We start from the raw sequence: 15,138 nt of genomic DNA on the forward strand, positions 1-15,138 counted from the left end.
AGAGCTGCCATCTGGCGCTGCAACACTAACTTGTCTATGACATGACAAACCAGCAGCTTGCTGGCTGACACTGCCACAGCATCGTGAATGTGGGGGGGATGGTGGGAGGAGTTATCAGGGAGGATGTGGGAGAATGCGAGGTCAGATCGGGCAAGGGAGTGAGGGATGGATGGAGGGAGGGAGGGAGGGAAGATTGAGTGATTGACAGATGGACAGTAGCAAGTCGCCGCGAGCTCTAATCAGGGCTTTCTGAGTAAAGAGGTTGTGTGAATCATATTGTCGATGTGTGCTGCTGCAGGATTTGTGTACCTTGGTTATGACTTTGCTGGATGTGTGCGTTTTGCCCCTGGTCTCCATTGAGCCACGGTTGCATGCGCAGGTACGGCTCCCGGTTCCTCTGGTTCAACTTGTTCCACGGCTTGTTTCGAGACAGACTGTCACTCAGTATTCCCTAAAGCACGCACCAGGGGAATGGGTCAGAGATACAACTGCTGCAGAGTGGAACTATCAGTAGCAATGCAAACAGAAATGGGGGCAAGAGTGAAAGCAGACACACAATTACCCCCACCTCTTTGGAATCTTCCTGGTTGTAGTTTTCATCTCCTGCTGAAGACCTGCGGGGGTCCGTGTGCATGCTGCTCCACCACTGCTCTCTCCAGTAACCCACCCCGCCCGCCGCAGTCCCGGAGCGTATCGAGCCCTCGGAGCTCCGACCCTGCCTGAGAGCACCGTCCGATGACATGTCCATCCCCGAAGAGGGCCTGCCCTCCCTCTTGATGCCAGAGCTGAAGTCCAGCACCGGGGACGGGGAGGAGGGCGACAACAACAGGGAGCTGGGAGGCTTCTTGAGGGAGAGAGCCAGGGGATTGTAAGGAGGGAGGGGAGCAGTGAGCGGCGAACTCATTTGGTCCCTCTGAGACACTAGGGACGATGCGGAAGAAGAAGCTTTGAGGATAGGTTCCAGCGCAGCCTGCTGGGCCTCCATCTCCCGCCGAGCTTGCTCCAGGATGGAGCGGATGGCCTCGTCTGACCCGCTGCCCCCCCCTCCGCCTCCGAGTCCGCTTCCGCCCCCTCCTTTCAGGCCTGTGTACGAGGGTTGCGCATGCGACAAATCTGGTGATAGAGCCGAGGGAAAAAAACAAAACAATGTCAAGGGATACAGAAACATCTCCAGACTTGACAGAGAGCCATGACAAAAAGGAGATTTACACTCACCGGCTTTCTGCACCTGCAGCTCTCTTTTGGCCTGCTCCAGAATGGACTTGATGGCCTCATCCGAACCTGCCTCTTGAGTGCGGACGCGAGCAGTGATGTTACCTGGAAGGGAAGAAAAAGTGAACGAGATTAAGACAAGGAGGGAAACCAACTATTTGGAGACAAAGAGAATATTGGATCATTTCATGATAATTAACCTTGTCACAGCACAAAGACCATTCCCAGTCTAAGACAACTACACCGGAGACGTTGGTTCCTTCAGAACTCACACATTCAACGCACCACATTGCTCTGGGTTGAACTACCAGTGAAACTCCAGAATGAACATGCTGGCTTGGTCCGGCTACCATCGTGGCACATTTATGCTCGCTAAACGGCCAATTAGTTGTCGAACCACGTACACGCACGCACACGGATACGGTTCACCCTTGCACAAGCATGCCACACGGACAGAACGTGCTCGAATCTGTGTGTGAAGGGGACAGACCTGTGTGTGAAGTTGTATTGGAGAGGGCTCTCCGCTTCGGAACATCCTGAAACACTCGGCTAAGCTGGGGCTGGCCTGAGCCCTCTGTTAAAAACAATATACCACACACTATGTTACAGCACTTGTGGGTTTTATTTTCTAACAGCTACGCTACTGTATGAAGTTCCCTCAGAGATAAAAGCAATGCGGAGATAGGTATATCCAGTGCACATTACAGCACAAAAAAAAAAAAAGATTGCTCTTCATCGTGTGCGGCCCTGACAGGAACCCAACGTCTTACTTCTAGCTGGTGCGAGATACAATGACAATACACCTGCTTTCTAACTGTGGCCCGACTTTCACAAGCTCGTTTTAATATAAGGCGGTAAACTCTGCTGCATTCTGTGTGCCACGAGACCATCTTCCATCAAAAATGTCCTGATGCGTGAACAAAAGCAGGCCCAGCCTAATCGAATTTACACGCAGTTAGCAGTACCTCCGCCTACTTTCAGGTTCCCACCGATCAATGCTATCGAGTTGTGAAAGGTTTCTGTATTGACCACAATGGCCAGGAGAGGCTCCTGGGATGAGTGTCTGCGTGTGTCTAAGAACTCATTCACGACACACAGATGTGGCACAGAGGATGGGAGTTAGGAAAGAGAGGGAAATATTTGGCCAGTTCCTAGTGACAACCGAATCAATAGCCGTGTGCAGGGCTGTTCACGTATGCACACACGCATGCTTGACACACACACACACGCACACGCACACACTCAACACGCTGCCAGGCCACAAGATGCACGTGCTAACCTCGTTGCCGGCCCTGGATGCTGCGCAGCGCCAGGATGTTCTGCTCGTCAGCCAGGAACTGCCTCATCTTGTGGAAGGGCTCCTTTCCCCGAATGGTGAGCTTGTTCCACGGTTTCGGTCGAGCCAGGATCTCGCTGACTGAGCCCTGGGAGAGGCCCAGCACGTAGTGGCCGAACACACGCTGACCGATGTTGTGCTTGATCAGCTGCTCTTTCACTTGCCGGGCGATTTCCGCCGTATCCATGTCCTCGCCATCCAAAACGCTCCCTGTGGTGGCGTCTGAGTGGCTCGGGGACGGCGAAGGGGCACTGCCGGCGGTGCTGCTCCCATTAACGGGGGCCATGTCCGGGCTGGCCGGGGGAGGCTGGGGGCTGCTGGCTGCCAGGGGGATGGCGGCGGAACCGCAGCCGGGGGTGGAGGTAGGGATGGAGCTGAGAGTTGGCGTGAAAGGGGTGAACAGCAGAGCTCCGCTGGGGATCCCAGATGACTCCTGCAAGGCTTTGGAGTAGAAGGTCTGCAGAAGCTGTCGCTGGATCAATGAGTTCAAAGCCATCTTGCCACCCACTAGCGGGAAAACCGGAGAGTAGAAGTCCTGTCCAATGCCCGTGGGGGTGAAGGGGTGCGTTTCCCCGCTGCTGCTGGTGGTGGTTGTGGGGACAGTGTTGAGGGTATCCATGTGAGTGCGAGACAGGGGAGGCTGCGTGGAGGAAGGAAGAGATGGAGGGGGAGGAGGGGGCGAAGAAGCGTGGTCGCCGGTTTCCTCCTTGGGTGCTGACTCTTCTGTCCCTTTCCGCCCAGCTGGCCCTACAAGAAAGGTCAAACACACCATGCATTATGAGGGGGAGTCAACAAAAAAGGGGTCCAAAAGCAGAGAAGAAACACAAAATTAACTTTATGGAGTCATTTTCCAATTAGACTTTCCCTTTTTTGCCAACCCCCCAGACAAAACGCCCATGCATTTGTGATTTCAACCTTTCTTGTAAGTCACAACCTGGAAAGGGGAAGGGGTGGGGGATCAGGACAACCAAAACAATTGACACTATGTCCCTGAGGCGGGTTAGCTTGGCCCAGGGGCTCACAGTTCCTTATGTTCTTGGCCACAGTGGAAAGAAGTCGTGATATGATGTTTACAGATGTCCTCCTCCATGCCGCAGTCGTGAATCTGCACACTCCATTGTCCCAGATGTTGTAGTAAGTCCTTAGTTTATTAAAAATATCCAGTGGGAATGTCTGAAAACAATATTTACGACTGAACAGAATACAAATAGTGTGTGTGCAGGTCTTCAAACTCATAATCAAGGTCGAAGTTTTCCAACTGACTGAATTTTCACATTCATCAAACCAAATGTATAAAAACAAGGTGCGCCCCAACCCTTCCTCTCCCGCCAGACCGCGATCTTTTAACTACATGAATCCATCTCGATGATCGGTGCAGGGAGTAATGTTATTTAAATGCAAAACCATTGAGACTTAACATGATTGAGCGAGACAGTAGGCTCCCCTTACTGTGAATGTTAATCAATTCAGAGCTCCTCAGCTATTCATGCCTAAAGCTATGACATTTTAAAACCATAAACATTGTTGCAGCGCTCCTGATGCAGTGTGTGTGTGTGTGTGTGTGTGTAGGGGGGGGGGGGGGGCATAGTATGGTGTCCTCGTTTTTGGTGTTGTGCAACTTTATATCTCTTATAGTTGACCTACTGGTGAATAAACACGCTGGAGATGTCCTTGTTTTGTGCGTGGGCTCAATAGAAACTAATCTGTGTGACATGTTTTAAAACAAAAACCTTGTGTTCAGTATTCTCAGAGAAAAGGAAGCAAGATGCATGTTATTTCCATGCATCTGTGCACAGGCACAGCCTTACCTTCCGTCCCACAAAGGACTCCGTGATTACTGTAAAGGTGGGCCGAGACCTTCCTAAACTTACCACTGAGCTCGGCGTTGGCTATGCGCAGTGCGGCGCTCTCAGATTGAAGACTACGGTTCCTCTCTAGCAACAGCACCTCCAGAGGTTTGGATGAATCCTGATTATGAGAGACCAGGATGAAGTAAAAACAAAGGGAAAACCCCCTGCGCCAAAACAATTACAAACCCAACTGAAAAGCTCATAATGACCAAACTTGTTCAAATGATCAAATAATTCTAGGTTCTAGTGAAGGAACAAGGGTCAAGGGATTAATGTCATCACGAGACACTTTTACCTGCATGGAGTCTGATGTTCCAAACTCGACTGACTTCAGAATACTGAGTGAGGACAGAGTGAAAGGTATTATAATACTACACAGAACAACATAACAATCAACAATTTCACAATCTGCTGCAGTATCTTTAAGGTCAAAGCAGCACGGTGAAATTATCATGCTGCAGATTACAGGGCTCGTCTTCAAATGAGGAAATACTTCGTACCACCTCATTGAGATCAAGTGGATGCAATAAATTGTTCTCAACATCCTTACCCCAACTCTTTCTTCACCTCCTCATAGTCTGCTTGCTTCAGAAGCTTCTCCTCAAGTTCCTGTGGGTGACAGAGGACTTAAATGTTGACACAGACACAGAGCAAATCTAATATCGGAACCCTAGAACCTTCGCCGCCAACATCCCCTCCCTGATCCCAGTGAATTCTCCTGTGCGTACATTGAGAATGGCGGCCTTGCTGCTGAGCTGCTGCTCCAGCTGTGTGATCTGGGTGCTGGTGGTCTCTCGGAGTTTGGTCAGGCTGGCCTGCAGTCTCTGGACGTCCTCCACCAGCTGTGCACTCTCCCTTTCTTTGGCCCTGAGCTCCGCCTCCAGGCTCGAGTGGGATGACACCTCCACAGCCTGCTCCTGCAAGCCAAGAACCACAACGATGTTTTCAACAGCAGGAAGACAAATTTAACGTAACTGGACAATCACATTTGCATAGGTTATACACCGGATGCCTTTCCTGATGCAAAACCTCCCATTTGGATCCGGGCTTTGGGCCACGTATACTACTGTCTTCATTTTTATTGAACCGCAAACAACATGGAATGATTGTCAAAGGAGAAACGCGTAGCCTTGGCCGCATGTAGCTACATTATACATTATACAAATAGAGGAAATGGGCGAGAAAAAAAGTAACACGCGTGGATATTTAGGAGGCTGTTGGTTCCATTCATTGACTGCAGTTGTCCATTCCAGAACTCTCCACACTTCACTTTATAGTCACAGGTACATTATGCATTGTATGTAATGCATTCTACATAAATATAATTATATGTGCAAAAATGTGCCCTCGACGTACTGCATGTACAGGTATGTGTTTCGGTATACACGCACACACATATACAGTGGTACCTCTACTTACGAACATCTCTTCATATGAAATTTTCAAGTTACGAAACGCCTCATCAGGAAAATATTGCCTCTCGTTGCGAAAAAAAATTCAAGATACGAAAGGTAAAAATACAGTCCGGGTTGCTACTCGCAGCACCGAGTTTCCTGAACGCAACATACTTATAGCTGCTCTGCCATTGGTTGTTACCTAGCATCTTCCTGGCATCCCATTGGCTAAGAGGGGCCTCTCAAATGTGTCTGTGTGTAGATACACACAGATAAATAGATAGATATGTGTCTATGCAGCATCCTCGTCATTCACCCTTAGGGACCATAAGATTTTCCGATAGTTTTACGTCAATGTGAATGCTGATGTTTGCCTTGGACATTTTCAAAGTATTGTTAAAAGCCGACAAAAGCAAACGTCCTTGGATCAGTTCATTACAAAACACCAGGCCAAAACTACTTCTAAGAGAGAACATGAACTAAATCGTTTTGATTCTTTACTCCATTCTTTGTTTTTTTACATTAAAGCACTAATCTAATTGTAACATATATTTGAGACATATTCTGATGCATTTTTATGCTTCAGAAAACATTTATGTCTGAATTTTGGATTAGGGCATTTACATTGAAAACGGGTCTCGACTTATTCTTCCAGAACCAATTAATTTCCTAAGTCGAGGTACCACTGTACATATACACGTATAGAAACACACACACACACACACACGCACGCACGCACGCACGCACGCACGCACGCACGCACGCACGCACGCAGCTCTCTGACCCACTGCAGAACCAGTGATGAGTCCAACAACTCCTCAAATAGTACTCCTGTTCATTCTGTCAATGAACGACCTTGGAGACCAATGACAACGGTCATCAATTAAAGTCCTGTTGTGATCAAGGGACCACCTCTGAAGCAAAAGGCAGAGCGGATTTTAAGTTTGTCAATATGTCTCTGTCAGCCGCGTGGTAAATCAGCGAGGAAGCAAAAGGACGTTACCGTGTCGAGGTTGGCCTTGCTGGACGGGCTGCCGGCCTGCTGGGATTGGGTCCTCAAGGACAGCTGTTCCCGCAGTGACTCAGCCTCTCTTTGCGCCACCTCAGCTCGCTGTCAGGAGGAGAAAAAAAGACGCAGTTCTTACGGTCAAACACGATTAATCTCATGTTTATGCAGCTCAAATATGAATTAATGTGTTATCTTTGTACTTGGGCACAAATTTCCTTAAACCAGTCTCAAGCCCTGAGGAACACAAAAAAAATAAATAAAAACCCTTCAATACGCGTGGACTAAGAGTGAAGCGACTGACGTTGCATGGCGCTGGCATGCCACCAACTTAATATAAATTCAGCTTGTGGTTATAATTTAATGGAGGGTGGTGTCAGCGGAGCTAATGGTGATGACTGATCTAACAATTTATTCACACTTTCCTCACTCAGATCACCTGAATTCAACCACATTGTGCACAACGCATGAACATCGGCAGACCTCAATATGTTGTCTCACAGCCAGTGTGGCGACAAAGTCCTATTCCTTCCAGCGTAAACACATCAACACCACAGGGAGGAAGGGTTTTTCCTTCGGTTCAATAAAGTGAAATATTACATTGGCTTGGAAAATTGAGATGACACCCACTGCCTCTTTTTATGGTCAAACAGCCATGCTCCAGTCGGGAATCATCAGTAACATGGGGTAAACACGCCATCATTAGGAGTTACAGGCAGCCGATTCCACAGCGTTCCTAATTGCAACCACATTGGGAGCCGCTATTGACAGGGCGGGGAGCCGGACTGCCTCGTCGCCAGAGCAAAATGCTGTTTTCCATTTTCTCCCTATAAAAGCGTATAAAAAGTCTGTGGCTGAGCTGCAGGCCATGCTGTCATCCTCAGTAAACCTCAAATCAGAAGTGAGAATAGTGCACGTTTGTGTGTGTGTGCGTGGGAGTGCGTGTGTGCGTGCGTGCGTGTGGCATTATCATCGAGAGTGCTAACCTTTAGGCTAATATTAACATTACATGCCCATGCTAACCCTTTAGCCACAAATCATACTTGTGGGCTAATAATGAAAGTTAACAACAATGACATTAACAGATACCATGGGAATATTTACAGCACAAAGGGCAGAGGGCGTGCTAAGGGGCCTGTTTCAGCCGGATGGGGTTACTGGCCTTGTGAGTAATGAAAAAACAAACATGATCCAAAAGCAACGCAGTCAATATAGGCTGGGAGGAAACATTTTCATGGTTCTGTTTAGAAAATACCAGCACAATGAAACTGCTTCCGTTTAGAAAATTGGAAATAATGGAAATCAACAGACAGACCAGTCGAGCCTTTGAGTTAATATGTTCATTATGTTATTGTAGTTGTTGAATGTTGATTGATCCCATTGTGTTCAACAGATATTTTTAATGAAACAGGGTTGGAGAAAGCATCGAGAAAGTAAAAATATGTTCGTTCACCTGCAGTCTAGAGTCATCCTGAAATTGAATTAGGAAGCCGAATATCCCAAACTTTTTGCGAGTAGTGCATGTTTTTCCTTACTTGTGGAATAGAAGACAATTACAAAGTCAACTAAAGTACTGCATTCTCATTCCTCTGAGAGTCAGTGTGTTTACCTGATTGGCTCTTTCAAGGTCTGTCATCACCATCTCAATCTCGTCGGCCCTGAGAAAGAGATTCAGTTTACAACAAAACCACCAGAGTGGATGCGACGTGTTCAGTTGGTTCATTGCGCGCACACACAAAATTCCTGTTTAAAAAAAAACATTAAAAAAGTAATGAAAGTAAAGTTACATTTGCACAATGCTACTGTCGTTTCCATTAAGCTACCGTCTAAATTTCACCTTAATCCACTGATTGTGAACTCCATAACCCGAGCAGCTTGTATGTGTGTGTGCATGCGTGTAGTTAAGTGTGTGTTTCTCCGTGCACATGTAAGCTCCCCTAAACCCTCGGCCACACTAAAACAGAGGGATAACATTAATAGATCTCTAAATCCTAATACAGCAGACTAATCTGCTATGAAGCTGTGAGATTGTGTCTGACTAATGGTCTGCATGGAGCCTATGGTTCACCTCTCACTTGAGAGAGGTCAGACAGCAGGAAGTCTCTAATGCCGCCTCTTTATTGTCAACGTAGACAAGTGTTTGATAAGCTTTTGTTGTGATTGACATGCATTCATGACTTTTACTTTATAGGTCTCGATGTGCATTGGAATGTAAGGACATTGTAATGGTCTTGAGACTAATGAGACAAAGACTGAATTATTTAGGTCAGTGTTTTCTTTGTTGTGGTTTTTAAACTTCTAGTCACACTTTCAAAATATTTTGCTCTCCAAGTAGTACCATAATGTAGTGAAAGAGGACATGAAGGTAGCTGGTGTGAGAGAAGAGGATATACAAAACAGGGTTAGAAGGAGGTAACTGATTCGCTGTGGCAACTCCTGAGGGGAAAAGCCGAAAGGAAAAGAAGAAGTAGCACCATAATGACCAGCATTAAAATGCAGTAGCGTATAAAGCATTGATTAACGAACGACAGACCTGCTTATTCTCACCTGGCTTCTGGATGAAAAATAAAAACTGCACTTGAGTAATGAATAAAACGTGTGCCAGAGTTTGAACATTAAAATCAGTGATCCTTATGAGTACCACGAGAGGGAGTCGGCGCACTGGAATGAGCGTTACGAGCAGCACACTTTGGCGCTCCCTGATTTAAGGCTTAGACTCGAAACCTGTAATTTTCGACGAGTGTGATGTTGCATGCTTTCGAAATCCAACATCAAATGATGCCTTCGACACCAATCTGCTTGTAGGTGTGGCTCTTTTTTCTGTAATCGCCACGTATCGGCTTTTGCTTTTGAACTCATCATGCACCATTTCAATAGATAAATGAATGGAAGTCCAATCCCCCGGGCTTGTTATCCCGCTAAACCTCATTAGGGCTGCGGGTGAGCTGGAGCCTATCCCAGCTGATTTTGGGCTAGAGGCAGAGTATACTTTGACTGCTTGCCAGCCATTTGCAAAAATGAATGAATAAGACCACAAATATTCATAGCCTAGGCAAACTTTGAGTTGGCATGATGAAATTATAATAGATCTTTTAGTGTTGTTAAGAGATTAAAAAACGGATTAATTATAATCTGTAATTAATTTATTTAATGAATCTATCTTAATCTCATTTAAACATTGCTGAGAAACCCCCTATTTTCATTTTTAATTCATTACATTATTGAGACAACATTATTGAGAACAACAGAGTGTCACAAAACAGAAAAGATGACAGAGCTTATTTAAATATAAAGTAGATCTGATGACATAATTTGCATAAATACACTGGTACAAACACTACTGGTACTGTAGCAACTAAATAGCATGCAAATAGCTTATAATGTTTGGCAATTGAAAATGTGTAAATATTGAGTACTAGTCAAAGTTGCTGCTGCTGTGCATAAAGTACAACTTTTCACAAGAAGGTTGTTTTCTCTGGGGTTTTTTTGGCCTAACATAAGTAATTTGGGTGACCAGGCCACATTTACTGCTGATTACCACAAAATGTCACAAACAAAAACATTTTTTTCATCTAATCTTGCCTTTGGTAATGAGTTTAGTCATAAAACAATATTCTATGAAACTTGAAAGATCAGACAAACCCAATCACCTCTCTCTCTCTCTCTCTCTCTCTAACTAGGCATTGCAGTCTTTTGTGTTTGCGTGTCACACTATGAGAAACAGTGTTGCCTCCCGCAGGCTTTCCAAGTACCAATTTGAATGTGTTTAACATAACAGACAAAGTTGATATCAGGTCAAGAACATCCCGAAGGCAATGCAGTTAATAAATAAATAAATAAAATTTTCAGATAAGGGTAGGGGAGCTTTTCATTCTCCACTTTTATTCTTTCCCTAAGAGTTAAAAGGATCTGGTGTGCATTTAGGCAACACAATAGTACACTACCTCACCAGCTTTTATCCTGTCTTAAGCCATAGTGTGTGTACGCGCGAGCGGCCTGCGTGTTGTCACGCGCACAAATGTGAGGTAAGAGAAGCAACAAGCCAGAAAAGCTTGTAATGGAGAGCATTTATGGATATCGTAATGCAACCCAAATACACCCAGCGCACCCGCTCCAAATGTGATCATTTAATCAAAGTACAGATGCACAAAGTCTTCTTAAATAACCTTTGGATTTGGCTTTATTTGGGAATTATAAAGGCAAAGCTAGAGGCCGAGGGCCAAAGCAGATCACAGTGAAAGGATTTTCAGAATATTCTGACAGTTGGGCAGGCGGGCGAGCAAGGGAAAGGGAGCGACTATCCATGTGGCGAATGCATACTTGCATCCAAAAAACGTTGGAAATGCGGGGTGTGGTTTCCTTCATAAAATGAAGATTTACGGGGAAAAAAGCCACATGGAGGAGCTATAGAGCACATTTCAAATGCACACTAATGAAATGCAGTTTTTTTCGTAGCATGTGTGATGCACCCAGTGTCATCGGTGAGCGATGGAAAGCTTCTGAAAAAGGCCCAGAGATGTACCGTATTTTCACGACCATTCGGCGCACCATATGGTTGGGCGCAGTCTCATTAATGGGTGCTATTTCTGTATTTTACACATAGACAAAACGCACTGTATCATTGGGCGCAGTTTTAAAGTGGTAAAACATACGCCAGCTTAAACATACGGCATGCATGCGCGCACGCTAAAAAAACGTTAGCTTGAAGCATACGGTAGCATGCCAAGACATACAGATACAAGCTAAAAAAAACGTTTTTAAAAAGGCAATGGAAGCAAAACTGAGTTCCGTTGTATTTTATTTAGCCATCGTACAATGTACTCACGTTTTTCGATCAATCATCACCCAGAAATCCATCAAAGTCCTCATTTTGTGTATCAGAATTGAACAACTGTGCAAGTACCGGTAATCCATCAAAAACGCCGGGTTCCCTCTCGTTGTCAGAGTCACTATCATTGCCATGTGGCTCCACAGAAATGATGCCGGCTTTGCCAAAAACTCGAACAACAGTGCAAGGAGACACGTTCGTCCAAGCAGCCACAATCCATTTGCAAATTGTGGCGTAACTCGCCCAGCGCTGCCTCCCACTCTTTGTAAAGTTGTGTTTGCCATCGATCATCCATTGTTCCCATGCCGTTCGCAACTTTACTTTGAACGCCCAGTTGATGCCGATGTCCAGCGGTTGGAGTTCTTTAGTCAAGCCTCCGGGAATAACGGCAAGCTCAGAGTTCATTTGCTTGACTTGGTTTTTCACCGCTGCTGTGAGATGGGCACGCATGCCAAAAGCATAACCGATGGCTTGAAGTTTGAACTGAGCTTCGTAGTCGTGTCTCTTTGTAGAATTTATTTTCGGGGGTTCTTAGAAACCAAAACCCAAGTTGTTTTGCAACAATGCACATAGCCACACTCTGAACAGGTGTTGGTACCTGCTTCGGGCGTCCCTTTAGCGTCCACTTACACGCCCACCCTTCACTCATTGGCGGACTCCCCCCCCGCATGCCTGTCCTCTCTCACATCTGCCTTCTCTCTCTCTCTCCCTCTCTCTCTATATGTATATATACACGCCCACATTTCACTGATTGGCCGACTTCTTTGCCGCATGCCTGTCCACAGTCACTTCCGCCTTTTCTCTATATAAACAGCGTCGGCTGTCAGTCAGGTTTTGGAACTCGGCACATACACAAGACGCTCCGCATCATAAGGCGTCCTGTCCATTTTGGAGAAAATTTAAGACTTTTAATGGGGCCTTATAGTCGTGAAAATACGGTACTCCCTTTTCACCCCCCCGCCACCACCCAAACCAACTGTATGTCTGCCGCTCTCCTTTTTCTGCAACTCGTCCACGTTGCTGCTCTCCATCCACCCCCACCCCCACCCCCACTTCAGCCCGTGTCCTCTGTGCCAGCAGGATATTCCCCGATTTAGATTTTCATTTCCCTCCTCTATCACACTCTGATCCCGTCTTCTTCGCAGTAGCCTCCAGACCTCGGCTTGCTTTTCCGCGTTTTTCCTTTTTTTTTTTTTTTTGCCCAGCAGCTTTCATCACCCCATTTTCTTTTCTTTCTACATTACATTTTCACAGTGAACGTTACCTTGGGGATTTCAAGGAGGCTTAAAAGGAAGCTGGTTGTGCAAGTGTGACAGTGTGTGTACTTTTTAGTCCACTGAATAGTAGTGTGTGTTTGTGTGTGTGTGTGTATATACTGTATTTGAACAAAGTGCTCCCTCATCACCTACAATTTTGTTCCTCCGCAAATGGACCCCCAAGCCTTTACAAAGATTAAACTACACGTGTGTGTGCAAACACACACACTCTCACAAACGCGCGCGCACCGCCCTGCAGAGCCATGGATCAATATATGATTAATCTTTAATAGTGACTAAACGGGTAAAACACAGCCAGCCAGACCCTCAAAGAACTAACACAGAGAGGGGGCTCCTCTAGAACTGCAGGTCTGCTTCCTGCTGGAGATCACACAGTCCCCAGCACTGCAACATCGAACAAATTCGCACGACGCGCGTGTGCGTGCGTGCGTGCCTGTGTGTGTGTGTGTGCGTGTGTGCGTGCATGCGCGTGTGTGTTTTAAAAGGCAGATTACCCAAATGCACCAAGAGGATGGGAGATTTGTCACGCAATGGCCTCCTTAGCAGTGAAGTTCAGAGCAAGTGTGCGTGTGTGTGTACGGATGCAAGCGCTTGTGTGAAAACGTGCACTTATGTACGCATCTTTTTGCGGTGCCAAACTGTGAAGCATTCAAAGGGTTAAAAGTTGTGTTCAGCCAAACACTGGCGATTTGCTCAGTCAAGCAGTAAACGGGAGGGGGGGAGGACTCCAAGGACTGGGAGGGTGCAGGGTTAGAGAGGGGTTTGTGTGTGCTTTAAAGCGTTGCATTAAAATTTCAGATCACAGCACGCCACATAGTCAAGGACCCTGACTGCCTCGGGCTCACGAGTGAGTGAGCAAGCGAGCGAGCGCGTGTGCGTTTGAATGTGTACATGGGCGTGCGTCGAGATGTGCGCAGGCATGTGTTTATTAGCTCATTCAAGCAAATGGGGCCCTTGTACACAAAATGTGCTTTCTTGCCACATAAAAGGGGCAAAAGAAGGGCTGAAAACAAAGTAATGAGCGAGAGTGCGATCGGGCTGCGGGCGAAAGAAAATGCAAAGGGGTGACTGCAGATCATCTATAGAATGTATTGATTGGCACCGTTGCCCTGTGCATTATTCCTGTGGACTGTCCTCTCATAAACAGATAAAAGGTAAAAGTGTGGAGAGTAGTGAGTGAAGGAGAAGTCGAAAAAGTAGCGCGAGGATGAGGCAAGTTGGATCGATCTGTTTGGAACAGCCAGTCAATTTAACAACTCTCTTAATGGACAGGCATGGTGAATATGAGCCAAGGTGGGGGAGAGAAGCAAAACCCTGCCGAGCTAAGTTTGTAATTCGATGTGTTTTATACATTGAGGGGATTCAGAAACAATTGGACCATTTTATAGCTAGTCCCGAAGCCAAAACAATGGAGCGGTTTTCATTTTTCGCTGACATGTCTGACTATGATCTGTGCTGTTTTGAATGGTCACTTCTGCCACCTCACTCGAGGGAACGCGGTGATGTGAACGTCAAAGTGCCACTTCACAGAGTGGAGTGCTGACGAGTAAAAAGCTGTTTTCATCTTCGCCACCGTTAGAAAGATCGATACTGATGGATTGGAGCTTCTCGAGGATCGAAGTTACCTGATACTCACGGTTCCCTCATCAGTCACAACTTCTATGACTCACAAGCTTATTTATTTATTCGTTTATTTATTTTTCTGCAAATAAACCCTGGGTTGAAGAGAGTTTGATGTGTTGTGAAAATGATGTGGTTGGGGATAAGGAGTAGGTGGGACGTTTTCATTGATAAAAATGACACTTCGGCATCAGCTGAGGTTGCTCTGGCTCTTGAGTACAGATTGTTTTACAGATGTATTTATTTATATAATTTTTAGAACCTGGAAAAAGCTAAAATCAGTTCTGACAGAAAGCGGGAGATCTCTTCGCAGATGTATTTTTGAAGTACTAGAGATTTTGCACAAGAGGTTGTAGTAGCGGGGCTGAATGATTTTGAAAACTTATCGAATAGACTACCCCGACAATATTGCAATTGCGATTTAATACGTGAGTCTTTTTACAATGTTCTCTTCCCTATGTATGTTTCTAACAAAACAAACACAAGCAAATGAAGTGTGTATTCTGTTCATATTTAGTCAGGATGTATAACTTTCACATGCTCGCAGCGAGACTTGGCGTCCTTGAAGCAATCATCACTTAAAATTGGAACACTCCCTACTGGAGCCGCACAGAT

General features: G+C 46.0%; 1 protein-coding gene across 4 annotated transcripts in view; it reads right to left on the reverse strand.

Moving 5' to 3' along the window:
• The window catches only part of cux1b (cut-like homeobox 1b), an 85,346-nt gene that overhangs the window by 15,795 nt on the left and 54,413 nt on the right, over positions 1-15,138 (reverse strand). For 2 of the 4 annotated variants that reach the window (XM_052079170.1, XM_052079169.1), the window contains exons 9-19: positions 8,408-8,456; positions 6,796-6,903; positions 5,127-5,315; positions 4,949-5,007; positions 4,694-4,736; positions 4,420-4,516; positions 2,492-3,295; positions 1,703-1,786; positions 1,216-1,317; positions 569-1,113; positions 310-451 (exon numbers count right to left, since the gene is read on the reverse strand). In XM_052079170.1, the coding sequence (XP_051935130.1) occupies positions 310-451; positions 569-1,113; positions 1,216-1,317; positions 1,703-1,786; positions 2,492-3,295; positions 4,420-4,516; positions 4,694-4,736; positions 4,949-5,007; positions 5,127-5,315; positions 6,796-6,903; positions 8,408-8,456 (2,222 nt within the window). The remainder of the gene's footprint in view (positions 1-309; positions 452-568; positions 1,114-1,215; positions 1,318-1,702; positions 1,787-2,491; positions 3,296-4,419; positions 4,517-4,693; positions 4,737-4,948; positions 5,008-5,126; positions 5,316-6,795; positions 6,904-8,407; positions 8,457-15,138) is intronic. The other 2 variants (XM_052079171.1, XM_052079172.1) reach the window with 2 other exon arrangements.

This window comes from Hippocampus zosterae, chromosome 10 (genome assembly GCF_025434085.1).
Source record: "Hippocampus zosterae strain Florida chromosome 10, ASM2543408v3, whole genome shotgun sequence".
NCBI classification, from domain to species: Eukaryota; Metazoa; Chordata; class Actinopteri; order Syngnathiformes; family Syngnathidae; genus Hippocampus; species Hippocampus zosterae.